A 27,911-nucleotide genomic window follows, 5' to 3' on the forward strand; every position below is an offset into this window, starting at 1 on the left:
ATCAAATATCAAAATATTTTTGACCAAATGGGCTTCATGTGTCAATATTGCAACGATACTATAGGATTATCTATCGGTGTTTTCACAAAAAATTGGCACAATATGATATTTGATAAATAATTATTAGTGGTGAAAGGTGAATAACAGCTAGAACAGTCTGGGAAGTTCAGAAAATTGCATCACTTTACTGTGATGCAGCCTTTAAAACCCTTGAAAGACAATGTTACAATATTACGATATTTGAAATTTAACACAATATCTAGTATTGTGTGTTGATATCTAGTTTAATATCACAATATCAATATAATAGCTATATATTTCCCAGCCCTATGTGGTAAACATATCTGCTAAAGTATGCCAGTGTTAGCATTTAGCTCACATTTGTACCAAAGTACAACTTATAGATTGTATAAAATATTGGACGTAACTACCGTGACATTGCCCATTAGTTTGTGGATTCTCATTTTGAAACCACGAGTTTAGCATTTCAGCCATCACCATTTTTTTGGAGCCAGAATTGACCATATTTGGATGAGAGGGCGGAGCTGTGGAGGAGGGAGGGGTGGATCTGACTCGTAGACTGTAGCGTCGCCTCACAGACAGCCCGTCAGTCAAGCAGATGCACCCTTAAATATGCGTGACTTCAAGCCTTAATAAAATGTAAATGGGTGAGTTATATAAAAATTCACTCCCCCATGCAGTTGTCATAAATGTTGAAATTAGCTATAGAGACCAAAACTGTTTTTTGTGCCAGGCTGTTTATTGTTGCTGTGGAGTCAGGCATTTTAACATGGTGGTCTATGGGGATTGACTCACATCTGGAGCCAACTTTAAGTTGTTTTTTTGGGGGGGTTTTTTCAGCCCTGGCTGTCACCTGGTACCACCGCACAGAGCTGCTAGCATAGCTGTGAACTATTAGTTTAAATTTTCATTTAGTCTAATTCTTTTGCAGTTTTGCAGTGTGTGGGTGGTCCTCCTGCCTAAAGAACAGAAAACCTCTTTTTAATCATTAGTTTGGGTTTTACTGGAGAGATTAAATGTCCCATGGTGGTCTGAAAGAGGAGGCTTTCTCACCCAGACAATAAGAGAATTTAGGACAGACACTGAATACTGAAAATAATACACAGTGCACTGGCACAAAACATGAGCTACTGCTAACTAAAAATACTGAAATCAGTCGAACCCAAGTAGGAATTTGCCATTCCACTCATTGTGCGTTGCTGAGGATTAACACGTCAGCTAAATGCCCTAAAATGTAACAGAAAATATGCTTAGCGTGTGTGGCAGACTTTGATTCACTGCTGAGCTGTAGTTGACTAATCTGGCTTTGTCTTTTAAAATGAGAAACAAGGTTATATAATCAGTTTGAAATATCTGCCCAGTTGTTTCGGGAGAGAAATTAGCTTTGAAGTTTTTAGCCAGAGTGTGACTGAGACAGTGAAATTATATCTGTGGGCGGTAATTGTGTGGAAACAACTTTCAGTGCAGGCAAACTGCTTTTGACTTTGACTCACTTTTGAGGCATTCAGTGCAATCAGTTAAACTCAACATCATACACATTATTTTCCTCCTATGGTAAAAATTACCTTCCTCTTCTTGAAGCTATAGTAAATTAGGAACGTCATATTTTTTATACTGTGTCAAAGAATTTCTGATCTTTTCATTAAATGTAATGGCACCTGGCAGCAGTCTGTTTTAGGGATAGGCACAGAGTTAATTATGATTTATTATCAAAGCTATATGCAGCACGGTAAGAAATTTAATCAAACACTGAAAGGCTGTGATTTATGATTCATAACAATGCAATCTAGTAGACAGGTAAGACATAATCATGCATTTATTTTGACCTACGATATGCAGGAAGAAACTTTGCTTGTAAAATAGACAGCTCAGACACGTTCTCCTTAGACCTAAAGAAGTCTTTGCCTCAGACTCACTGGGGTGCTGCGAAATTAATGAGAGAAAACTGCTGGGGTGGTGGTGGGCATAAAGGCATCAGACGCCTTCTTCTGCACTGAGAGAATTATTAAAGTGCTGGTTGCCAGGCGGAGATGAGGAGATCAGTGGAAACCCCTCGCCGTGAGCTCTGTACATGTCAGTAGAGGGGAGGGATGGCTGCAAGGTTGCAGGAGGGAGGCAGCAGAGAGGGAGGGGGTATGTTATTTTTTGGCTTTCGCCATTTAGCACCATCTGGTCGGTCATTTGGGTGTTTGCGTTTTGGTTTTTTTGGGGGGGGGGGTTTGTAAACGCGACAGGGGACAAATGTTGTGAGAGGGGAGCAAGTTAGGATGATGGATGTTCTCCACATGCAGAGTGTCAGTGAACACAGCAGCCTGGATCATGCTAACAGCACAGAGACTCTGCAGGGGGAGTTACATGTCAGGATATGAGACGCAGCAGCTCTCCGCCTTTTCCCCCTCACAGATTTAACAATTTACAGCACTGCTACATGAAGACATGGGTATCTTCTTCTTCTCTGTTAGATTAACATGAGTAAATCAAAGCAACATTAATAACATTCAAACATCACCTGTGATTTTAGAAAACAAACAAGAGTCCTGAATACGAAGTAAGAAATAGTTAATGGAAGATGTGTTTTGTCAGTATGACCGTCATCATATCAGAATCAGACCTCTCTAATGTGAGCTGATTTGTTAATTATGTTAATGTTTCACATGTAATTAGACAATTATGTATCAGCATGCTTCCTCCATGCATGACACGATTATGATCATGATATCAGATTACATTTTCACATCATTTTTGAAGCACCCTCATTTCAGTCAGTATTTGAAATACATAAAATCCTAAGTAGCTGATGGATGAAGGAAGCAGCGAATGAATAGACAAAAAGGTGCAATATCAAAAGTAGTCGTCAAGTCGTAGGCTTTGGTTAACAATAGTCTACTTGGACAAAAGTCAGTGCAGGTTGGCTACTTTAAACTGGCTTGATATCAGACTGAATTTTCATTTTGGGTCACTTATTCTCGTGACAGTGGAGATGTTTTGTTTTAGCATAAGAAATTATTAGTGAGCGATGTATCCATCCCCCCAAATGTGGCAATTATGGCGCCAGTTCAGGCAGCCGTCACTACATCTTCCCACTGCATCATGTATCCAAGATCTGGGGGTGTACTTGAGCCGCCAGTACTGTGTTCACTCTATTGCTGCTTGCTGCTACTGTTACAACCCTTGCTGCAGTTAATATAGTGTTTCAGAAGACCCACCTCCACCTGTAGGCTCTGGGTCTATCTTGCCTCAGGGGAGAAAGTTAGTATCAACATTACTGCTAGAGTTAGTATTCCTATGCAGCTGTCTAATCTAGGCTTGCTGCCATGGAGGGTGCTATGTAGGGTGACCTTGCTGAACAAATCTGAAATGTGTGTGCTGATTCAAAGGTCTAGAACCAAGGAAGGTTTAGAGTACGCTAAAATGTCATGACTGCATTTTAATGAATACTTTTGCATTTCCTGATCACATAGATTCTACAACATGTTACATTGCACTGTATTATTAGGGTTCAAGCTCATTTTAGATGCAGGTTTGTGCACTGGACTAAATAATGCAAACAGTAATGAGGCGTGAAGCTCCTTCAGAAGGTGACACACCAGCAGTGGGGGAATGAAACTAAGTACGTTTACTCAAGTGCTGTACTGCAGTACAATTTTGAGGTATATGTGCTTGACTTGAGTTTTGTGTTTTCATGCCACTTTATACCTCTGCTCTTCCATATTTCAGTGGGAAATGCTGTACTTTTTAAATCCACCACAATTATTTGACAGCCTTAGTTACTTTATTTTTTTATTTTTTATTTTTTTTTTTACAAACAAAACATACTCATTAATGATAAACATAATAAATAAAACTTTCAAGTACAGCTGAAATGATTACTAAATTAATCAACTGGACAATTAACAGAAAATTAATTGGCATTTTGATTATTTCATTTCATGGTTACAGCCTCACCAATGTGAAGATTTGCTGCTTCATAATTATTTTGGTATAATTAATTTTTAATTTTGAGGTTTGGACTGTTGACTAGACAAAAGAAACATTGTGAAAGTGTCATTTTGGGCGCAATTTTCACAATTGATCATTTAATGGATAATGAATACTTCTCAATATTGCAGGCAGGTCATTTAATCAGACAAACTTTAAAAAGAAAGTAGACTTACCAGAATCTGGACTTTGGCCAGACTCAATACCTTAGCCATGATGAATCTGCCTCTTTTCACTTTTGCAGCATTTCCACGGGTTAATGAGGCATATTTTACTGTTGCACCCCCATTTTTAGCTGATAATGCAGTTGTATTTTACCTTGAAATATCTGTCCTATGCCACCTCCCTAAAAGGTTTATAATTAAAGCTGATTTCGATGACATTTAGCTTCTCAAATGGGCAGACGGTGAACTCCTCAAGCTAAGTGAGATCTCACATTGGAAAAGGCTGAGTAGTGATGACAGTATAGATGAATAAATGTATCAGCAGCAGCATGCTTTGATGCTCTGACTTTTTTCCTAGGACACTTCAGGAAAGGTTAAGAATAAATTTCTACTTGACTGTGGTATTTTCATCGTGTCACACAGAGTCCTCGGTCCTCTCATTCCTGGTCTCCATCACCACTAAAATGGAGCACAATTTGACTCTAAAAGCTCACTATACCCAGGATTAGTCATTCACTGAGTACTTCACTTTACAAAATCCTCTGTGCAAAATGTCAGAGTTTCAGGACTGTCGGCTGTTTGCAGGGATATCAGCGTCCACACGGCGAGATCAGAGACGTTCTGTCCCCTTTTTACCAGCCCTCTGTCCTCCGTCCTCTCACCGCGCTCATATTGACATCTGCTACAGGAGTACAACGAGGCCATTAACTCAGGGGAGAGGGGAAGGCAGAGAACAGAGGGTCGGAACAGAGAGAGGGATGAACAGAGTGGGAGGGGAAGAAGAAGAAGAGGACTTGAAAGGGTCAGAGAGAGGAATTGTGGATAGAGCTGATAAAAACACAGAAGAGCAGAAATTGTGTGTGAACCGGAAATGGTGAAAAAGGGTAATCAGAGAGAGAAATGTGAAAACAGCTAAAAACATTCAATCAGAATGAAAGAGATCCCCAAGGGGACTAAAATCCAATATTGTCAGGCCCCAAAGGACTACAGTACAAAACACTAATCCCCAAGAAAATAGATTCTTACATATCTGAAGACAAAACAGGGAAAGCAATTGAACAAACTGTCTTTTGGGACTTTTTTATTTTTTGAATAAAGACAATATGAAATGAGACTGTGGGAAAGGGAGTGATTCACAATGTTGAATAAAAAATATTAAACTAAACTCAACCACTCTTGAAAAATAGTCAGTGATATCAAAACCCTCTGATCAAACAGGTTGTAAACATCCTGCGGGGCTGACTGTCCAGAAGGGCTAACATCCAGTCCTGTACTGTGCGAAAGCTTTCTAAAAACTGTCCACCCTTACTGCTATACCTATACTACAGGTATTTTAATACTGACCTTCATTACTGACCACAATATGAAATAGATGTTTTACTAAGAAACATAAAACTTAACAACATATTTACATCCATCATTAAAAACTCTTTACCAAAACTACAAATAAAGTATGTTTTCATCTAATTATTGGTTCAATCCAGGTAAAATGAGGGGAGGTGTAGAGATACAGTATGTTCAATGAAACTAATTTAGTGAATTTAAAGTACTGCTGTATGCTGATGATCCTGTTTTGTTTTTCTTTATTGTCGCTTTGTCAGTCAGCCCCTTGTTCACTAAAGCATCTTTCTCCCAGCTGAAAACACAAGGCTCTCCCAGGGAGACACCCAGCTATGACTGCCTGACAGCACTCTGGAGGCATAGCATTTTTTTCAGCTGAGATGCTTTGGTTGTGTGGTTGTTATGATACAGAATATCCTCAGAAGTAAAACATTTTGGAGCAAGGTGAAGTACCTGCTCTGGATGAAGGGAAGGCTAAAGCACGTAGGGAGAGAGGACGGACCTGCCGGTCCATGTGAGTTCATGAAAGGAAACATATATTAATATACAGTATATTAATACGCCCTGTATTGGTGTCGTTGTTCAGCACTTGTACATGTCAGATGTAACATTTGGTCTTTGTGGTATTTGTCCCTTCTCCACTGTGATTGGATGGCCGGGTAAAAGAAGACAGTGACATATGCATTGTTTTACCCACAGTTGAAAGAAAAGCAACATTTTCAACTCTCTGGTCTCAGGAAAAAAAACGCAAAATGTGCAGCACTCAGCGCAGAATAGATGCTCAGTGCCTGATCACACAGTAGCGTAGCATAGATAGGTGGCGCTCCCATTGCCTCAGGATAAAAATGCTTTGGTGGACATTGCCCCTTAGTCTCTAATACTCTCTAATACTTTCTGACTTCCCCAATTCGTGTGTTACTCAGCCCAGAACCCACAGACTTTTACTGAAGATGCAAATCTTTTTGGTCACAGATATATGGTGTCTTTTTAAAAACAAAGTCTCAGTAGTTTCCTAAAACAGCTGGGCACTAGTTTTGAAAAAATGTTACTTTGATTAAATTGTGCATTTTTGGGGGGGCTAGGGATTAATACAGTATGTATGGCAGCAGGATGGTGTAGTGAGACAGACTCAGAATAAACAGTGCTGATCCTTATTTTGATGCAAGGAAACACAGAGCTCTGTGAACCAGAGGAATGAGATGTATCTGGCTAAACGGTATTTATCTTGTTGAAGCTTACAATATTTGCTAATAATATCAAATCAAACTGGCTTGGATCTTTTCATGGGATTAATGGTGTAAAATAAAAAATATTGGCAGCCTAATCTTTTAAAGTCATTAAGCAGTGCAGTCACAAATGAGCAGTGACAGTTTTATAGTGTTCCAGAAAAAGCATGATACCAGGAAAACAGAAGTAAATATACTGTATATATACAAACATATTGTTTTATTTTGTTGATAGATTTTTAATGCAGCAGTAGACACAGTGGACTTTGTAAAAAGAAAATGTCAGGAGAAATTTTTGTATACTATTTTGTAAATTTGGGCAAAACAACAAAATGTTCCTGCAATGATTTAGTTAAAAATATCCTTCATTTTCCACACCTGGAACAGCTGGTGCTTAATTTTCTTCCTGATTCATTAGTGGAGCTTCAGTCTTTGTTCAGTCTGATTTCATTTGTTTAAGGACTCACACTTGTGTTGACTGGGACATTGTTTGCACCTGTTGATCTCATTATAAATGTTGTTCAGGTGCTGAGTCCTTCAGTGTAAAATTATGTCTGCTGAGTTTTTGTTGAATAATGTCTATATTTGTAGCAGGAGAAGCTTGTTTTGAATTAGTATGTTATATTTCCTGCTCTTGGAGACACAGAAGTTGTGGTGGAGTAAGAAAGTATGATGCGATCTGCTTTTTTTGTTGTTTAATGCATCAATTCAGATGAAACCACTTTAAACCAGCACCTGTTTCTGTGAATTGGATGCATTTGGGTTCTACTTAACATGATTACGCTCTGTGGAAGAAAGTGAAATATGGGGACTCATTTCACAGTTCAAGCCTGTGAATAAATACACTCCCTGAATAGAAAAAAATAAAATGAGAGTCCAGTTTTTTTTCACCAAAAGTTTTTCAAAATGATTCCAAAGTTTTTCAAAATGATTCCAAAAAGTTGCACTTGGAGAAGCAAGTTCAAAAAAGGTTGTTTAAATCTCATACTTGGATGTGGCTTGCAGGTCATTTCACTAGAAGTGAAACTGGGCAAACATCAGATTCACCAAACAAACAGCAAAACCAGGAAATTGAATCTAAATAAAACACAGAATCTACACCATGAATTTTAGATTAAACAGAGAAAGATAGGGGACCTTGATTGTAACTAATTACTAATAACTAATAACTGTAAGAAGAAATACATGTTCTTTGCTGAATACAATACCACAATAGGGAAATGTTACCAAAGCTTTGAAAAACATATTCAGGGAATCATGACCCTGTCAGAGAATTGAAATATTCCTTTTCTGTTGGCAAACAAAAGTACTGGAAGCTGTTTGCTCCTGCTATGAGGGAGGTGGAAACAATCATTTCTCACATATTAGCTACATCACAGCATCATACTTTCATCATACAAGATGTTTAACTCCAGTTTTTTGTTTGTTCATTAAAGTGCAAAATGAGTACTGTGAAAAATATGTATAGTATGGATGTTTACTGGTAATCAGAGAGAATATTTTTTACTGGTTGCACGTGTTAATATTTTGGTCAATTTTGCTACTCTTCAGTTTACTGCACTGTGCACCAGCTGGGTCTGGTGAGAGATAATTAGCTAGCGGCATCACTCAATCAGTGATTACTGCTAGCAGCACTGCCCCGACCCTGTGCCCCCTCTTTGGTATTCCCCCAGGTTGCATCAGTGAGTAAACAACTCGATTTGGGCCACAAACCCCCTTTAGCATTGTTAAGTATGTTATCGCTGTCAGCTCTGTTAGCACTGTTGGCAGCATGAGCACAGCTACTGGTGCTAACATAGTTAACAATGCTTAATTAGCTAGTTGCTAATGGAGTTTTGCCGCTGAAAATGAAGCCGCTTACTCACCAGGGCGCCGTGTGGGAGACTTCAGGATGGCTATCGTGTTTCCATTGCAACACTGTCTTTCCACACAACGGTGTTAGCAACAGTAATCTGCGAATAAGTGGCGTCATTAGCTGGCTCCCAACCCACCTGGGGGTTATTTTTAGGCCAAAATGGCAGCAGTTTGTATTATAAGAGTTAGTATGCTAACATTTGCTAATTCGCGCTATACACAATTGTTGATATACTGTACTTGTGTCAGTGGGTATTTAGTCATAAACCAAAGTATTTGACAAATGAATGTTTTCACCTGATGATACCAAATTAAAAGTGAAAGGATCACCAATGTTGTTTCAATTCATCCTCAGGACATCATGAATATCTGTACCACATTAAGCGGCAATCCATCAGATAGTTGTCAAGATATTTTATTTTTGACCAAAGTGGATAATTTTATTTTTTTTAATTTTATGTACTTTATTAATCCCCGAGGGGAAATTCTGTTTCACTCTGTTGTCAGTTACACTCAGGTCCAAACACACACACGTGCACTAAGTGGAGAGATGTCAGAATGGGGCTGCCCATGACAGGCGCTCTGAGCGGTGGGGGGGGTTGGTGCCTTGCTCAAGGGCACCTCGGCAGTGCCCAGGAGGGGAACTGGCACCTCTCCAGCTACCAGTCCACGCTTCATACTTTGGTCCGGACGGGGACTTGAACAGGCAACACTCCGGTTCCCAACCCAAGTCCCTATGGACTGAGCTACTGTCGGAGTTGCTGGATAGCATATACATTTACTGTATAAAAATAAACATGTGGTTAACATTAACATTTCATGGCAGTAAAGTAGGTTAAACAAGAGATGAGTTCATAGTTTAATGGCAGAGAGTCATGAAAGGGAAAGAAAAAAAAAGGGACTGACAACGAGCTTCGTTCTGACCCGACATCATCCAAACATAAGATGGAGCTTCTCTGCATCAACAGGCGTCTTTTCTTTGAGGTTTAACATCCTCTTCCTGGTTATTATTAGCATTGCGTACTGGTACAAAAGTAAACAAAACAAGACTTGAAGAAAGCAAATTGTCTTTTTCATAATGCAGGTTGTGGAGGTCACCCCCGATGCTTCTTATTGCCTCCCGGCAGAATTAAGAAACGCCTCAGCAAGCCTGCACGGCTGCATTGCTCATTCTCATCATTAAAATAAATTGCTGTGCTCTGTGGTCTGTGTAAAAAGAAAAATGTTACAAAAAAGCCCTGTTTTCACCCCGCGGCTCTGCTCTCGATTTTGTCACTGTGTCGTCCCAGAGGCTCCTCAGCTGCTTCAGAGATGCAGGAAGACGCAGTATGTTGTTCCTCTACACAGAACTCGCTCATGGGCAAACGCAACAACTTGTCTCAAGGCCTGTTATCGTATGAACTAATCAATTAATAATGAACAGTCATTTGCATCAGGCTACATCATGCTGGGAGAAAAAGAATCACATATCGGAATATAGAAGGAGAGGCAGTTCTGCTGCTCATGTCTCTGGAGATTGGATCAATTTTAAAAGAGAACATCTGTTGAAGAAACCCTTCTTTAAAATAGCATTGTGTTTACCTGCTATGGCTAGATGGTACTTGTGAAACCCAGACAATATACAATTGAAGCTCTGCTTGAGTGGCAATTTCTTTGAAGCAGAATAGAGCAGAGAAAAAGATATTAAGAGAGAGTGAGAGATGGTTGATATAACGCCCACCCTCCTCCTCTAGAGGAGGAAGAAGGCCTGGTTTGGTCTGATGAAATGCTCTCTGCAGATTGTGTCTGAAGTAACTTGATAAAGGATGGATGTGAGTGAGGGCCTGGGTCTTTCCACGTCAAAGCACACACTGACCTGGCAGAAAAGAAGACAAGAACAGTCAAAAACAGTCCTACAAAAATCAGACATTAAAGGACTAAAAATCATCAAACTGCTCCAAAGAAAAGGTGAACTAGGTCTAGGTCTTAATTGTAATGACAAAGATCATGCACTGTTCGTTAGTATATCTACTGAAAGTACTGCACCACAATTAGTTTATAATCCACATAGTCATGAAAGCTGGTTTCACTTGATCAGTGGGCTAATGGGAGTGAAGAATGAAGTAGTATAAAATCCATGTAAGGAGGCAGGTCGGGGTGGGGGATGAGTCAGACAACACAAAACCTTCTCCAAGGAGGCTAGTGTTATTTTAAGGTATGTCAGTACCAACTTTCTCCTCCTGAACCTAACCCTATGTAAAGGTATGATAAGTATGTACATTTCTAATTATTAGGATATCAAGCAAGTTGTTGAATGAGGATACATTGCAATGTTGTGAAGCATTGCTTAAATACATTTCAAACTGTAGAAATTAAAGAAATGGCTCATTAGGAAATTAATTGATTTGATATAGTGTGTGTGACTTTAAGTGACAACATGTGAAATGTCTAACTTACGATGCCATTTTATTTTAGGTCTATATTGTATGTAAGAGACTTCCTGGTTTTTAAAAAAAAGGCTTAATAAATAAATAGTGTTTACACTAAGAAAAATTGAAGAGATTTAGCATGAAGATTGAAAAAAAGAAACAAAATCCACCTTAACTTTAGATTTTGTTAATGTGGAACAGAGTCAGACTAGTTGTTTCCCCGTTTCCAGTCTTTGTGCTAAGCTAAAGCTAAGTTCATACTACAACTTTCAAAGTCATCAAATTGCTGTATTGCTCGCACCACACTACTTGCTGTCTTGTAATCAGGAGTTTTGACATTGTTGTTGTCACACTACATGACTGACTAGCAACAAGGGGTCATACACCAAAAGATCTTTCACCAGGAGGAATCCCTGATTAGTATGTCATGTGATGCGCGGGTCTAACTAAAACCCACAGTCGAAGGGTGCTTAATTGTAATTATCAAAGTCAAAAATGAGTTATCAGGCTAGTAACTTACAGAAACACTGTGTGCAATAGTCCACCTTCCACCTTCTCCCTCACTCTCTCTTTCCCTCTCAGACACACATCTTGGAAAGCGCTTCTGACTTTCCTCAACCTATGTCTTTTGCTCTCATTGGCTGTAGCTCACTGACAAAGTCCTGTTAGGGAGTACAAGCTTTTTTCCCCCTTAGCATAGCAAGGCATGACCTCTCCTACTCTGCCTCTGATTGGCTTACCCTGATATTTTTACCCTAACCCTAACCAATGGCACTCCTCAGGGCCAGTACGTAGGGCCAGTACGCATGCTGCATTTTTTTGTGCCCTCTAATCCATTGTTCTCATTGTAGATACTGTATGTGGAAGTTGCCCCAAAAGTGAGAGTGATGCTCTCAGATAAATTTAGTTCAACTTGGGAATGCAGCAATGTACACTACATCATGTGACAAGGAACAACCAATCGCAGCCTGTAGATGTCTTCCCTTTCTTCAGTAAATGTCAGTTTGTGGTAAATATGAAGAAGAAGTTGATTATTGAAGTTGACACAGCCTGAAAGATGATCAGATCCGGACTCTGGATTTTGGGTAAGTAGGCTGTGATAAAGTGCTTGTTATGGTCGCTTAGCAACATCAGGTATAACCTTTCTCTGTGACCTTGAAAGCTGGAAAAAAGTAGGCACAAGAGTAGCACCACCACCCCTTGTGTTTTCCAGGGGGTTAAAGATGTGGCATGTTTCTTGTCCATAAACCTAACCAACCCAACCAATGATGTAGTACTAGCCAATCAGAGAAAGATTAGGGCAGGTTGTGCCTTCACCATCCAAGGCAAAAAAAAAAATGGCGTCCCTAACAGGTCCAGATAATTAAGCACACTAGCAGCGATTTGTGAGTGCTGAGCCAATGCCAGTTTACCTCTGATCTGGGGCTTTTGTCAGGGACCTCCAAAACTGTCTGCAAGTGGAAAAACAGGGCTAAAGTCTGTAGTGTAAGCTAGGCATTAGCTAACCTGCTGCTGACTGTAGCTTCATAATTTAGAGAACAGACATGAGAGTTATATCGATCTCCTTATCTGACTGTTGGCAAGAAAGCAAGGGAGGGTATTTCCCAAAATGTGAAACCATTTCTATAAATCCATAGTCATGATTTATGGCCTGCAAAAAGTTTCTAGTTTAGTTTTTAACTGTGTAGATGATGTCTGTGCTGAGCTGTCTATTACAAGCCCAGTTTCTCCTAAACAACTCAACAGGTGCCTAACATATGTGAATATTTGTCTCATATTATATCAACCTTTGTCTGGCGTGTCATCAATAATCAGTTTTTACAGTCAAAATTATTCCTGGGTAAGGATCAACTTTTCAGAATAGAGCTGAATTATATTTACCTAATTGTTTTGGACAGGTGTCATATCATATTTGTGCAGTTGCAGAGGCACATATAAAGCGCGATTCAACTAAACCGGTCGTCACTTCGGATTTTCTCACACACGTGGACAGCTTTCCTGCTGTGAATGTCAAGTGCGAGTTATTGAACGGAGTCGGAGGTAGAGGAGCCTCTCGCTGATCCCGGGCAGCTCCTTAGCCTCTGGCGCTCGGCAGGTAAAGCACAAAAAGCTCCGGCTCAGTCAGACTTCGGGGATTATTTACTTAGACCCTGCTCAGAGTGTCTGACTTCATTTCTCAAACACCCTTCATTTCCCAGTGCCGGTAGCACTGCAGCATCCTAGCATGTCAGTACCAATCACTCCTGCCTCACTTGACTTGTGTTGAAGAGAAAGAGAGAGAGAAAGAAGGATTTAACACAGCTTTTTTTTAACGTGTTTTTCTCATTTTTGTTCGTTTCTGTTCACACCCAAACACAATTTATTATGTTCTATTTTTCAAGAAAGCTGTGGCAGTAGGGACTAAAGGAGACTCAGTAAAAAGCCAGGCAGCGTCGAGCCAGACCTCATGACACCTTTTGTTTGCCGTCTTTGAGTAAAAGGCTGTGTTTTTTTTTTTTTTTTGCTTTAACAAAACAAGCAAATTGCATTCTCTCTGTCCTCCGGCTCTGGATGTTATTTGTCTCCTGCCATAGCAGCTTCACACCGTGGCTTATCTCTCTTTTAAATTGGCCACACAATAACAACATCCTTTGTGAAAAGTTGAGCCATTATGATTGTCATAGGTAAACACATTGTCTGTTGAAGACCTTGAATTCTATCAGTCGTTCTCCCTGCGTCTCCACTTCCACCTTCCATCTGCTTTGAAATGTTAGTTATCAGGTCAGCAGATCCCACCCCTTTATTTATTCCAGCAAGCTTTTTTTTGCTCCAGGACATTCAGCACTCGACTGGGGATGTGGTGTATGTGTGCGAATATATGTGTGCTTGTATTTTTGTGTGTCTTACTGCTAGAGTGGCAAATGGCTAATGAATAATGCAGGGTAATAGTGATGTGTTGACAGCTCTGACGGCTGAGAGCTGCCGAGCTGTGTATCACTGATAATGTGCCATTTCCCTTCTGTGCTCCTCCACTCCCTTATTACAACAAATTGCATTTTTTTTTAGTAATTTCACCTCCCCACAGCCCCGATGTTAGTGTGTGTGACAGAGAGTTTTGTTTGGCCTCTCAAACTAAAAGCTCAACTACATTGTGCATTTGGGATCTTAGAGGCACGTTTTACAGTAAGGAAGTTTGAAAGTCTTGAGCTTAATTTAGTTTGCTGATTGATTTCTAAATTAATTTATTCTTTTTTCTGCCAGTTATGTTCCCTCAATTTGACTTTGGTGTGTTTGTAAAGGATAGTGGTGTATTTTAGTATTTGAAGTCTGCCCTCATATCCTTTTTTTTTTAACTCTCTATAGCCAATCAGGGTTTTACCTACTACTAAAAATACTGAGATTGTGTTCTTTTTGTCTTAGTTTTAGTTTTGGACCTGTGTGTTACATTTTATAGTTCGCAGTTAAATATTGGGGTTTATAAGGACCCTTTAAGGCATTTAAATGTTTATTTTCAAGCCAAGGAACAGTATATTACAGAATAAGGCTTTGGGCCCTCTTACACCAGGTATTGTGATGCCCCTCTCAGTGTCTTGGAGGTTGTTCCAGCCAAACTCATCAGGTAGTTGGCCATTGGTCTTTGCCTTGATTAAGCTCACCAGTGCCTTCCAGGCTATAAAAGCTGCCTCATGTTTTTACTTGCTCTGTCCCTTCCCACAAGACATCCACCCTGCTTCATTGCTTTTTGTTTCTGTACCTTCAACAACTCCACAACACACCTGACACACATCCATGCATGGCCTTCATTCCTGACTTAGCTGACCTACTCACTCCATTGCCACTCCATCACATTCACTGAGCCAGTTTGTGACAGTGCAAAGTGGCGCACACTGCCATGCAACTGACATTTCGACAACCAGTGCCCATGTTGTGTAAGTATGTACTTGTGCCTGTCTGTGTGTCCATCGGCATGTCGGTCAGGTTCGGTCAGGCGCGTTGTTGGCACATTCCTAATTTGAGGCAACAGCAAGAGATTGTGGTATTGACCAACAAAAACCTGGTCTGAAGTCAGAATGAAGAAGTATCCTCCTGCTATTTTTCCTGTTCCCCTTTAAGAGAGAAGCTGTGCACATATACACACAAGGAGCAGCATATCTTCATTAATTATTTCAGAAGCAAAAAGTTGTTCTGTTTCCTCTGTCAAGTGTATAACTACAGTTCAGTCAGGACCACTTTTGTCAAAGAAAACTTAATTTCCATTTGAAGTATTATATTTGGACGTATGGCTCTGTTCTGGGCCCTCTCTGCTTTTCCTAGGCCTACGCAGAAAGCAGAAAGTACCCACGTAAAAAGCCTAAGGCGGAGAGAGCACACCTCTTCACCCTTCCACGCACATGTGTAGAAAGCCTTAAGGCAGAGAAAGCACACCTCTCTGCCCTTCCATGCGCAAACGAGGAAAGCCTGAGGCATAGAAAGCAAACCTCCCTGCTAAAGACCAGCAAAGACCCCCCAGGAACAGAACAGAGCAGCATCTATGACATTCAAAAATTACGTTGATAAGTCATACACAGCATGAAAAGGAGGAGCTGGGGTGGAGGCGGGTTGCAAAGCAGCTTGCAGAGGAATCAGCAACAGTAGGCAGGCCAGCGCAGTTTAAATAGGGTGTCCTGAATGAGATTAGCCAATTGGTTGCATATAAAAGAATCGTGATCAATCAGCTGCTCCTTCAATTGATTGGACTGCTTGAGATCAGCTGATGTAGCTGGGATGTGAGCTGAGCTTGACATGGTGTCCTGCCTGAATGCTATGCTCAAGTTTTTGCTGCCTTAACTTCCCATGATACTATTACCCTCATAAAGCAGCTCACTTCTCCAATTTGCTGAATCCACCACGAATAAATCAGAGCTTAATAGAAGCCACACCTGGCTCCTAAAGGGAACAGGAGATGACACTCTGATTGGTTGACTTCATGTTATGCCCAAAACACGCCTATGATTAATTAAGGGACTAAATACAACCCCTTTGCCCCTTGACCCTTACTTTGCATCCAGATTATGCACCGTTTAAGTAGCCAAAGTGGTTGGACACACCATAAATGCTCTTGCGCTATGCACTTTAGACCATGAGCTATGGACTATTAATAAGGGCCCCTTAGAGTCTACAGCAGTCCATCTAATAGTATCAAGATATTTCACTCTAAATCACAAATGTTAACCTCATGGTGGGGCTAGAGGAAAAATTAAGGAAAAGTAGGATTCAGCCTTTGGGCACCATGAACATGTGTACAGGATTTCATCGCAGTCCATCCAACAGTTAGAGATATTTAAATTGGTGACCAGCCAACAGACAGACATTTCTATTCTTAGAGCAATGGTACCAGCATGGCTAAAAATCCCAATTAGTAAGATATATTTGACATGTTTTTATTATCTGGTCAGCTTTATCAGCAATGTATGGGGCCAGTTGGACTCCCGTCTTCTAAAATCCTGTCTACAGCCCTGTAGCCAAACAGCAATTCAAAGAGGATCTAGCTCATGAAACCTTTTCAGATCCTGTAATAATCACACTGTCAGCTTGGTCTTAAGAACAAATCCTCAGCTGCACAGGGGTGCATGACACATTTCACTTGTTAATCAGCAGGTTAATTTGGAATGAGCATAAGAAAAACACAGCTGAACTGACAATGATAAGAGCATCGTCTACAAGAAACTCAAACTTCATCAAGTAGAGCACCAAGGACACAGACGTCAAGAGTATCATCCACATCGTTTGACTGATCTTAAAAGAGTGCAGGGCAGAAACACCACCACTTTTTTTCCTGTGTACAAAAAATAGGAGACTTTCGTTGAGGAAAGCAGCAAAAACTAGCCATTGTAAGCACAGTGGTGATGTGGCTGGAGAGACTGTCCATTATCAGAAAGTTCATAGGTTCGATCCCCACTCCCAGCAGCGTTGTGACATGTCAAACTCTCCTTGAACAAGACGCTGCAGCCTGCACTTGCACAGTGTTCACCAGCAGCACCGTGAACCATGAAATGTAAAAATGGGGAATCTACACTGTAAATGTCTCTCCTGTATCACAGTTTGACCCCCTTGCATTTATTGATGCATGTGTTTGCATAATCTTTTGCAGAAACTCTGAAATATATTTAAGGAGGTCACTGCAAGTCAAAGAATGCCCATGTGACAAATCCAACATTTAGACTATGGTTTTAATATAATAAAGCAAACATTTTGGGGCATTAAAACTGTTAAAAAGTGTCATCACTTTGAGTTATTTGATACTGTAACACTGAAGGTTTAAAGTGAAAACTCGATATGAGTGTCTTATCTATTTTTGATGCCCTCATGGGGGTACTATAATGATTTTATTGGGTTTTAAAGATTTTTATTAGGTAATTTTATGTTTTAACAATCTTGGGACCATGTTTAAATCACTCCGTATTATGGAAACAATGTGATTTGTAGATCCATAAAAAAAATCAAACCAAATCAAAACTGAAAGGTAAAACTATCTATCTTTATTAGGTTTTGGGCACAGCTCTGTAATGCACATCTATGGTTTTACTTTATCCCCATCCATTTCATCATTTCACCCCTGTGACTGTCTCCTTTTCTGCTTCAATAAGGTCTATGTTCATAATTGCTTGTAATCATATGTCATTATGATATATATAATTTGAAAAACTAGCAGCAATAGGCATTTGACAAGAGGAAAGAAAATGACATGTCTTTTCCATCAAGGTGCTAGGTGACAGATATAAATGATTGTGCTTCACACGGAGCAGGCTGTACTATCGAATGCCAGCTGCTTTCAAAGCGCAATAACATGAGAGAAAGGAGGTTACAAATAATTATTTCTGAATTACAGCATTTTTCAACACAGTAGTAGAAATTACATTTTTATAATGAGCTATATTTCGAGCTGTTGGAAAGCTTTGTGTAGGTTTTTATCAGTGATATGGTTCCAGTCCTTTGCTGTGTGATTTCATTTGCCAGCAGGAGACTTGAAGACTTCTGGATCACAATAAGGATTGGTGAATTAAAATTTACTCCTTTGTAATAACCTGTGATAAAGGTTCATGACTAAGTAGATCAGCTACAGCTTTAAGCATCCGCCTGCTCTCTCTTACAAGTAGGTTATTTTAGAAAAGGGATTCCAAACTTAGGGGTCGCAAAACACATTTGAAGTGTCACGAGATGATTAACAGGATGAGATAGCAGAGGAAAGTTTTCCTTCTGCGCCAAATGATGCTTATTTTTAAGACCTTTATTCAATTTTTGTTCTGGTCAGGCTGCTGGTTGGCAGGGTCCACCTTTTTTAGTCCAGACTAAAATATCTCCACGACTGTGTGATGGATTTCCGTTAAATTTTGTACAGACATTCGTGGTTCCCAAATGATGAATCCTAATGACTTTGATGATCCCCTGCCTTTTCCTCTAGCACCACATTTGTTTGTACAATCTTCCATGTCCCTCTCAGGATGAATTGTAATGGCTTTTGTTATTCCCTGACCTTTCATTTAGTGCGACCATCAGCACTGTTTTCCTGTGAAGCACTGAATAATTTTGCAGCTGAAAATGATTCATTTGTTATTTGGTAGAACTTGTCACAGCTGGTAGACACTTGCATCGAGTGATGAGGAGAAACAAGTAGACATTCCCCCAGTTTTTAAGGGATCACAAGCCAAAAGTGTTTGGAAACAGTTGGAGTTTGTGTTGAGCGCTGTCCAAGGTGCTGATCCTGGAACAGCCAGGGATGCTGGAGCTCTCCGAGGTACTTTAACAATAACGGGCAACATTCCTGCTGGTAACTCTGACAGGATGCAGCATGGCTAACAGGGTCTGCTGTTCCAAACATCCGTGTTAGTGTAGGAGGTCTGCCAGCTTATTGTGCTGGTTATTTTATTGTTTAGTCTGCTGTTTCTGGGCATCACTTTGATATTTTCAGTGTGGTCCTTTTTCACAGAGGACCACAGAGTCATATAAATGTGCTGAAGCAGTTTAGTAACTGATATCTAATGGGAAAATTAAAATAGGAATTAATAAAATGCACACATAAATAAATTAATCCATTATTAAATGGTTAAAGTAAAATGAGATGTGGGTGAATGGAAAAACAAATGAAAGGAGAAATTATACTTCCAATTACATGATTAACTCTGTAATGTTAATTCAGTTTGGGAATTTTTTTTTAAGAAGTAGTGTTTATTGATTTACGTTCTTTTCTTTATAAATTCCTTTTAATTTTACTTATTGATGAAACATATGTTAATTTGTGCATTCTTCCTCCTCCTTTTTAATATAAGAAAATTTATGATTCCTGAATTTATTTATTGGGAATTGAGTGCATGCTTTATTACCATTTATATGACACCTGTGGGCTTCCATAATCTCTATGCTGATACTGTGTCACACTGCGGTGATACAGCCATTTTTTTCCTTCATTATTATCAGTATCAAGCTGTGCACTCTGTTTAATTCACACAAGGTCTAAGGCTCCTTGTATTATTCTGTGTTGCTGAAAGGCAGGGGGCCCGCTGGGAGCACGGGGCCACCTGCCATGTGGGTGTACACTTTATGACCCACTTTCTAGTCTGGTTTCGACAAAATCCTCGAGTCAAGATGCATCTCAACAGTGTGTTGTGTGTTCAAAAATGATCAAAGCGCACAATTTTTAACTTTGAGGTCATAACACCACGAGTCTGATGCTGATGAAAGGATTATGCATGTTGTTATTGATTGGCCCACGGGGTTTCTGCATCAATCACATGGGACGATGTGTTTGCTGCTGTTGTGATCGACTGTTCGACAACCCAATAAAGTGTGTTACTTCTCAGCCTTTGAATTTGTAAATATCTATCTTTCTATCCATCTATCTATATCTATATATAGATATATATATCTATATAGATATATATCTATATCAGATATAGATATATATCTATATCTATATATAGATATAGATATAGATAGATAGATACATTTAGATATAGATAATAAATGGTCTTTAAAATGAGAGAAATAATGACTTGTGAAACGTACAGGATGACAGACATATGTTTACACACCTGAGGGCCGTGCTGCAGATGCATTTAAATTTTAAATTACAGTTTTCGTTCCCCAGTTGAGACTCCTATCCAGAGCAGCCTACAATAGGAACATCTGTTAGAACCATTTTAATTCTCAGATCAGCTGCATTACAAGCACACAAGAGCAAAGAGTACAAAGGTCAGAGAAACAGCATCCTGGAAACTCTCTAGATGTTTTTTATTTTAATGCTAATGAATATTACACTAAAAGCTTTTCTTTGTGTCTTTGCAGGATCCAGTCCGGCTCCTACCTCAGCACTGGCTGGTTCACACTCATCCTCGCCATGGACATGTGCAAAGAGATCCATATCTACGGCATGATAAATGACACCTACTGCAAGTAAGACACCAACTATCACCCTCCATACTTGGATGAAAAATGTACACGTTGCTATAAAAACTTCCAAAACTAGATTCACATTCACAGCGGTGCTGGCCAATTGCAGCCTCCCATAATCGCGGACTGCCCTGTTGGAATACATTTCCGATGCCTCAGTTTGGATTTAATGGCTGAATTTCTATGCTGAAATCCATATTGGGTTCTCTGTGCCGTGAATACCATTATGTTTCCCTGCCTAGAATACCCAGCAGGCTGCAGAGTCTCTGATGCTATGGGTGGCTGGGCTGCAGCACCCAATTCCTCCCCTGCTTAAAGTTTTATTTGTATATCGGCCTGTCGTCTTCTCTCTGACTCTTGGGTGAGTGATTACTGTCTGGCTGCGAGGCCATAGGAGGGATGACAAACAAGATGCTGTTGCTCCGGGCATGGCTGCTCGGTCTCGAGTCATCTCAGCCTTGATTGACTCTCCTACTCTTTCCCTACGTTTCCCCTCCACTCTTGCAGCTCAACCTGAGCTCTCTCTATCCCCCGAATCAAACACTTTTACCTAATACGCAGTGAAAATCCTGCCTTTTATCCTCTTCGTGTTCCCCGTGCACAGCGGGAGTTGAAATATAAACAGCCCCAGACACATGGCAGAGAGGAGTGATAATTCAACCAGCACCGAGGATTTTATGATTCAGTGAGGCAGTTAAGGGGCGGCACTCTCTGCCTGCCTGTCTCTCACTTGTTTCCTTCCTCTCCTGCGTGAGACAGGAAGATATTGTGTTTCACTGAGTTTCTGAATGGACAATTTAGTGCCACACAAAGTGCTCTTGGCAGCCGACTGCTCCAGTACAAGAAGAAGAAGTGATGTTTTGTGTGACGACGTTCGAGGCACCAGACAGAATTGACCTCAGCAGGTGCTGCAGAGAGTGAGGGTGAAATTGAATTTATTTGTTAACGCTGCTGCGCACTACTGTGTGACACAGAGAGGAGAGGCAGTGATTGGACTGTGTATTACTGTAAGCTGGCAGACAGCCACAGTGGCTTTCTCACTGTGGACCCTCTGGTGATGGCTGTTTCTCTTCTGTCTGTGCTCATCCTCCCAATGAAATTGTTACACAAGTCATCTTCTCATAAAGCCGTCACTCGCTATTAGAACCCAACTGCAGAGTGCTCAATGAATCTATTCTACCGCTACGTGCTCACTCCTGTCGTTATTGATTCCTCCTTCTTTTTAATGGTTTGGAGATGCAAACTGTAAACACAGCGAGTCATTGTGAAATTCAGGTCAGAACGGCTCAACTTCCCCCGACTGTACATTATGATGGTTTTTTAGATTTACTTTGGCTCAGAATAGGAATAATATCTCGCCAATAAAAGAGTATTTATTGAATAAATCCAGCCACAAAACAGCAGCTCCTGCTTCTTTTTAAATGACTGAGACCTGCCAAGAGGAGAATTTAGCCTGGGGCAGAATCATTTCAGACTGCTGAATGCTGTTCTGAGGGATCTTCAGTTTAATAGTTTAATAATTTAGTTTACTTATTATTGCAGATGATAAAAGTTGTAACTCTCTGACTGGAATTTTTTATGAACTGTCATAAAAAAATGCCTTAGCTCTAAGTATTGTCAGACAAACAAAATCATGCCAAAACAGTACATCTAATACATATTATTAATGTATATATACACAAAAATGTAAATGAGAAGCACTCAGAGCAAATTCAATTTTCAGGACGTACAGCGCAGTGTGTTTTGCAGGAGTGTTGAAATGACAAACATCTGTGTTACTTTACAACAAAACGTATGTTATCATAAAATAGAATACTTTAATTTACTATTTAACTGTTAACTTGCGTGAAGTGGTGTGGTTTACTGTTGCCAGAAATATGGATTATACTCATTTCCCGCAGTATCATAACACCTGTGCCAGCTGCACTCTCATTTTCATTTTCATTCTCTCTCTGTTAATGTTTACTACAGTTGCGCTGTTGTTCTCTGCTGCTAACCAAGAAAAGAAAATCCATTGTTGTCATGTTATAGCACTGTTATATTTATTTTAATAAAAATGAATACCATCTATGTCAGTTTTCCCTGTGATACTGAAAATTGTATCAAATATAGATACTTTAAGTTGGATATTCCAGCATTGTGTCACCGCTACTATGGTCAGCAACATATGGCAAAGATCATTTTAACAACTAAAACAGATGTTCTAAGCAATGTTTTCATTGTTGTTCATGACACATTTTTCATATTGGGAACTCAGGTTACCGATTTAGTTTGCAGCCTGCTTGGAATCATTGATTGAAACATCAGTCTAACAATAACGTGTCTTCCCCTAATAGTCAATTAACATGATAACATGATTAATGATAGAATTGCACCATGACTCTCTTTTTAAAGGGGACTTTCATCCATTTTCAAAATTCATACATTTCATTCCTAAGACAGTCCACAACTATAAGTAAACACAAGCAACTCTCTCAAATCCAAAAACTGTGTGAGTGTTAAAACTCAAATGTTGTGATGCCATAGGGTATAAAGCCTGGAGCTGCTTCACAGACAATGAATGGTGAAAGATGTTATAGATGACACTGAGAGCACCCAATGGAGTGTTCTGAGTATATGGGTACATTTTCTGTTTCAGAAATGAGAACACTGCATTGGAATAAAAAAAAGAAAATAAACACTGTGTTGGTTCACAAAATCAGGCTCCCACTCATTGTCTGTGGAGCAGCTCCAGACTGTATACTTGATGACATCACAAGTTTCAGACTTCTCTAAGAAAGTAGCTCATGCTCACAAAATTGTGACTGAACTTTCCAAGGACATGGAATAACATATTGGAAGCAGTAATTTACGAAGCGTTCCACTTTAACCTTTATTGTGAAGTTGTGACGCGCTGCTCTGATGAAATCTCTGCTGATCTGATTAAGTGTGATCGATCAGCCCATCACTCGCTGAGCTGAATCAGATAAATCCTGCTGCCGGATCGCAGCTCATTATCAATTTACTTAGTGGATGGCGGTCCAAACAGTCTCCAGATTCATTAAATACATGCATTTGTTTTTGATGGCACTGCTTGTTGTCCCTGATGCTTGATAAAATGCTTATAAAATTATTTTTCAAAAAAATGTTTTATTGTCCTCTAACATTTGCAGAGCTGTTCTTTATTTCAGAAACAAGGATCCTCCACTATAAAACACTGCACCTGGGTAGAATGGCAGGATACATGGGAATATGATAATAATTACAAAATAGGACTTAAATAAACTACTTGAAAATATACCTTTCTTTCTTTGTTTCTTATTCTTTCTTTCCTCTCTCTTCAGGACAGAGGGTTACAGAAAGGTTCCCTACCACTACTACGAGGCGGGCAGCCGGGACGAGTGTGCAGAGTATCTGCTCCATGAGAGCGCCCCCTATGGTGGGCACCGCTTCATCACCGAGAAGTCCGTGTTCTCCAAGTGGGCCAAAACTCACGCCATCAAGTTCTTCAACCCACCGTGGCAGCTGTCGTGACCCCGGCTGAACGGACATGGAGATATGACACCATCATCATCATTGTTGTCGTCCTCAGGGGACCAGCTGGATCTCTACACTGGCAGAAAACGTGTTCCCTGACGTGTACACACATCCATATTGGCACAAATTCCATTTCATATCCATTAAAAAAGGTTGGTTGATGGCTGCTTGTCAAGCCCTGGATGGCTAATATCCAGGAAGTGCTTGTTTGTTTATTTTGACAGCCACTCAGACATACAGAGGTTTGACCATCATGGACAGCAAAAACATATCTCCTGCTTCTTGAAAACACTTTTCCTCCTGAGTTTGAGAGCTGAAGAAAGTGCTCAGCACGCTGCTCTTCACTGACTAATCGATCCGTTCGCTGCTCTGTGAGTTTAGCAAAGGATGGCTCGAAGACTTACTTGAAAAAAAAAACGGAGAAAACAACAGGAAGAAGAAACAACCATCTGTCAACTTTCAGTGACCTCAGCGGCTCACATGTCTGCAGGCGCTGCACATCGCAAAGGCTGAATTAAAAATGTTTTTCAGGACTGTAGCTGAAGAAGAGCTCAGCTGCCGCAGAGACGAGTCTCGTTGCCATGGACGCCTGGCGAGCTCGCCTACTCTGTTTCCTCTGCATGTCTGTCTCCATCTGACAGGCTGTAATTAATCTATAAGGAGTATCATTCAGGCCTTCATCTCTGACTGAGGGACTATTGAAAACAGGTTTCAATTAAGTTTCCCCTTCTAAAAAAGCTTCAACAAAAAAGGCTGAGAAAGAAAAAACAGCAAAATAAAAACAGATTTCAGTTCATAGTAGAAGGTGAGCCACAGTTGTAGATATGAATCAGCTTTTTTTTAATCATTATCCTTGGTTGTTATGCCGTGTGTAAACTAACACAACTTAAGGATGTCAGCTTTTTTTATTTTTTTTTTAATAATGCTGTGAAATTTTAAGAGACATGTTTTGGCTTTGTCTGAATAGGTTGCTAATTTATTCAGCAGAGATAGAAGCTCCTAACGCTCTTAAACAATGTGCCATTGAAAATGTGAGCATCACAGCACATAGAGCAATGTGCAATTAGAAACTCCACACTTACGGAAGGAGTTAAATCATTTGTGACCCCGCAGAGGGAGAGATTTATGTGTGCAGTGAAACCATTTGAAGTTAATTGTATTCTATTATCATTTTGTGCCTGCAATATACTCTGCAGTCCATTGTATAGAGACAGAGGGAGATGCTCTCTCTCACGCTCGCTCATATTCTCATCCAGCTTTGTGCCTCTTTGTGTACAGTATCACTGTGTGAACACATCTCCCCATTTGTCTTTGAAAGCAGCGTGCGTGTCTCCTGGTTCAGGTCATTACATTTGAATGCATCTGTTCCAGGACAGTGAAGAATAATCAGTGAAGTGCTGAGGTGTGTAGGTTGGCTGGTAGCTGTGGAGGGTTGAAACACTCTGGCTGTGACCGTGACTCCTCTTCCCCCCCTTGAGGCTGTGATTAGTGTCCCGGTCAGAGTCGCGGCCCAGAGGGGAGGACTGGAAGGATTCAGAGACTTCTAATTTAGGCGACTTGATGCACAGGGTCCCTGACGACTGTAATAAACTGCAGCTGAGCTTCACAATCTCACTCCGACTGCACAGCACTGTTTACTATCACACATAGGCACTCCATTTTGGGCTCTTTCTCAGTAAGCAGCATTGATTTGGTGATTTACAGGTCAAAAGACATGTAGGTTAAAGCTGCCTTTTGGATGTCCTGGCAGGGACGTAGCCACCATGGAGGACTCTGAAGTCATGTCCTTTGTATTTGTCGGTGAATATCAGGGTTTTAGCAACTTGGGATTTTACATAATGTAGTGTGGTGAGAATTATAAGCCAATTACAGAATTAGTATGTTTGGACTTTTTTAGGCCAATGAATAAATACAGTTTTCAGCATTTATCCCCCAGAATAGCAGTTCATGGCAGCATGGAAAAGGCTTTGGAATATTACTTAGATCTTCGTGTTGGGAAGGGAAATTTACCAGAGGTATAATTAAACAGCTGAACAGGACCTTGTGCGCCACTCAGAGCATATCTATAGCCCACAATAGGGCCACGACCAAGACCCTTTATTTGCTTTTCTGTACAGAACCAAGTGATTTCAGATTGCATGCCGGTGTTATGGAAGTAAAAGAGGTGCGACGGGAGTGATGTGTAACAGAGCAGCGTCGGCCTCTGGTGTGACATAACACACGCATCAGGCAACACTTTCTAATCTGTGAAAATGACATAATACATCATAACAACCATTTAGTGTTCTTATTATACCACAGTTGATCTCGTCCTGTGCTCAGAGGGTAAGGAGCTCCCGGATCTAATTGTCTTCCCAATTTGTGGACATTCTCACCTGCTGTTCTTCTCCGAGTTAGCTGCTAACTGCTTCTAACTGCTTTTAAATCACCCGGCGGTGGGTCGCAGACATGGCATACTGTCGAAACATCACAGCTGTCCCGTCCTGCCGGCTGTCCCTTTTACACAGACATTTATTCAGTTCTGTTAATACCTCCTCTGCTGGCCTAAAGGTGAGACAACTCTGTCCTGGGACAGGATTGCCTGCACACGGTCTGTCTGTCTGTCTGTTAACATGGAGATTTCTGAGCTGGCAGTTAGCAGCTAACAGTACTAACTCAACAAACAGTGCTAACAGACGAAACAGTGCCGACAGAGCTAACTTTGTGACAGGAGAAATCAGAGAGTGGGCTCTACATTTTGGCGGCGACACCATCCCGATATTAAAGGTAACCATGTAAAGAGTCCAGTGCAGAGCAGCGGTGATTAGATGAACATGAATGTGCTGCTAGACAATCTACCACTACAAAGAACAAAGAAGCTCAAAATTACAACACACATACAGAGGGAGCATGACTTCATTCTCTGCTCAGAACGCCATTACTCCACTATATCTGTACTTAGCAAATAGTTTGCTGCTATAGTAATGCTCTGAATGTCGTATGCAGCTCCTTTATTTGAAAAGATAATAACATTACCCTGTTTCTGGTTTTTGGTCAGAGTTATTTGAGGATGGCAGGGTGTGTTTAGGGGACTTATGATCTCAGTATTTCTAAAATTCTGGCTACAGTCCCATGTCTACGTCACACGTAACTATTGTTTCAACAACATTCAGATGATCGTGAATTAAAGTCTAAAATTCAATGCAAACCAGGTCCTAACAAGGCATATGCAAAATAATATTAAAATACATTTTTTAAACTGGGTTGGAAAAAATGATAAAACATAACAGAGACATCTAAAAAAAACTAGCCCCTGTCCCCTGCACAGACTCTCAAGACCCCGGGAACCTTAACTCTTCCTTCAGGAAACAGGGTCTACATTAAGTCCTGGCCACCAAAAAGTCTCTGCTCTGTGGTGGCCCAGGAAATATTCGGCTGGAGTTTGCTGTACTGTGAACGTGCCTCATTGGTCAAACGCAAGCCTTAGGCAGCTACAACTTATGTTCAACATTCATTAACACAGAAAGCAAGCAAGCAGAGGCACCAGTATTAATATTAGGACTAGCAGTGGAAAATGTTTCTAATGTTTATGTAAAAAAAATATATATATATATATATATGTAGTTGACTTCCTGTCTCTTCTTCAGACACAAATGTTCTGTTGTTTTCAGGTTTCCTCTCCACCTCACGTTGCACGTCTCTTGCAGCATCCATTCCAAATTTGTATCCGTGCAACTGTAAACTACAGCGAACAACACAATGACTGTTGTTGTTGTTGCATCATGTGTGGAAATTGCAGTGCCGTCATTTGCTGATCCATTATCAGTCCAATTTCAGTCTTCACTGTTCTTCACTTGCAGTGGAAACACAAACAGAAATGTGCAGTTCAGTTTTTCATTTTGTTCCTGAGTTTAGTGATTTGGGTTGCTAAGTGGATAAAACGATTTGGTTGAAAAAGGACTAATTAACCTTTAAAGCTAATTAAGTTGCTGCTTTAATTTGTTTTACCAAACTTTTCC

The 27,911-nt window shown here is 40.3% G+C and overlaps 1 protein-coding gene across 1 annotated transcript in view; it reads left to right on the forward strand.

Moving 5' to 3' along the window:
* The window catches only part of st6galnac3 (ST6 (alpha-N-acetyl-neuraminyl-2,3-beta-galactosyl-1,3)-N-acetylgalactosaminide alpha-2,6-sialyltransferase 3), a 96,466-nt gene extending 69,160 nt beyond the window's left edge, over positions 1 to 27,306 (forward strand). Inside the window, exons 4-5 of the mRNA XM_049598638.1 lie at positions 20,293 to 20,400; positions 23,721 to 27,306. Coding sequence (XP_049454595.1) covers positions 20,293 to 20,400; positions 23,721 to 23,910 — 298 coding nt within the window. The 3' untranslated portion in view covers positions 23,911 to 27,306. The remainder of the gene's footprint in view (positions 1 to 20,292; positions 20,401 to 23,720) is intronic.
* Positions 27,307 to 27,911: the final 605 nt, after the last annotated feature.

The sequence above is a fragment of the Epinephelus fuscoguttatus genome, linkage group LG15 (assembly GCF_011397635.1).
Source record: "Epinephelus fuscoguttatus linkage group LG15, E.fuscoguttatus.final_Chr_v1".
In the NCBI taxonomy this organism is placed as follows: Eukaryota; Metazoa; Chordata; class Actinopteri; order Perciformes; family Serranidae; genus Epinephelus; species Epinephelus fuscoguttatus.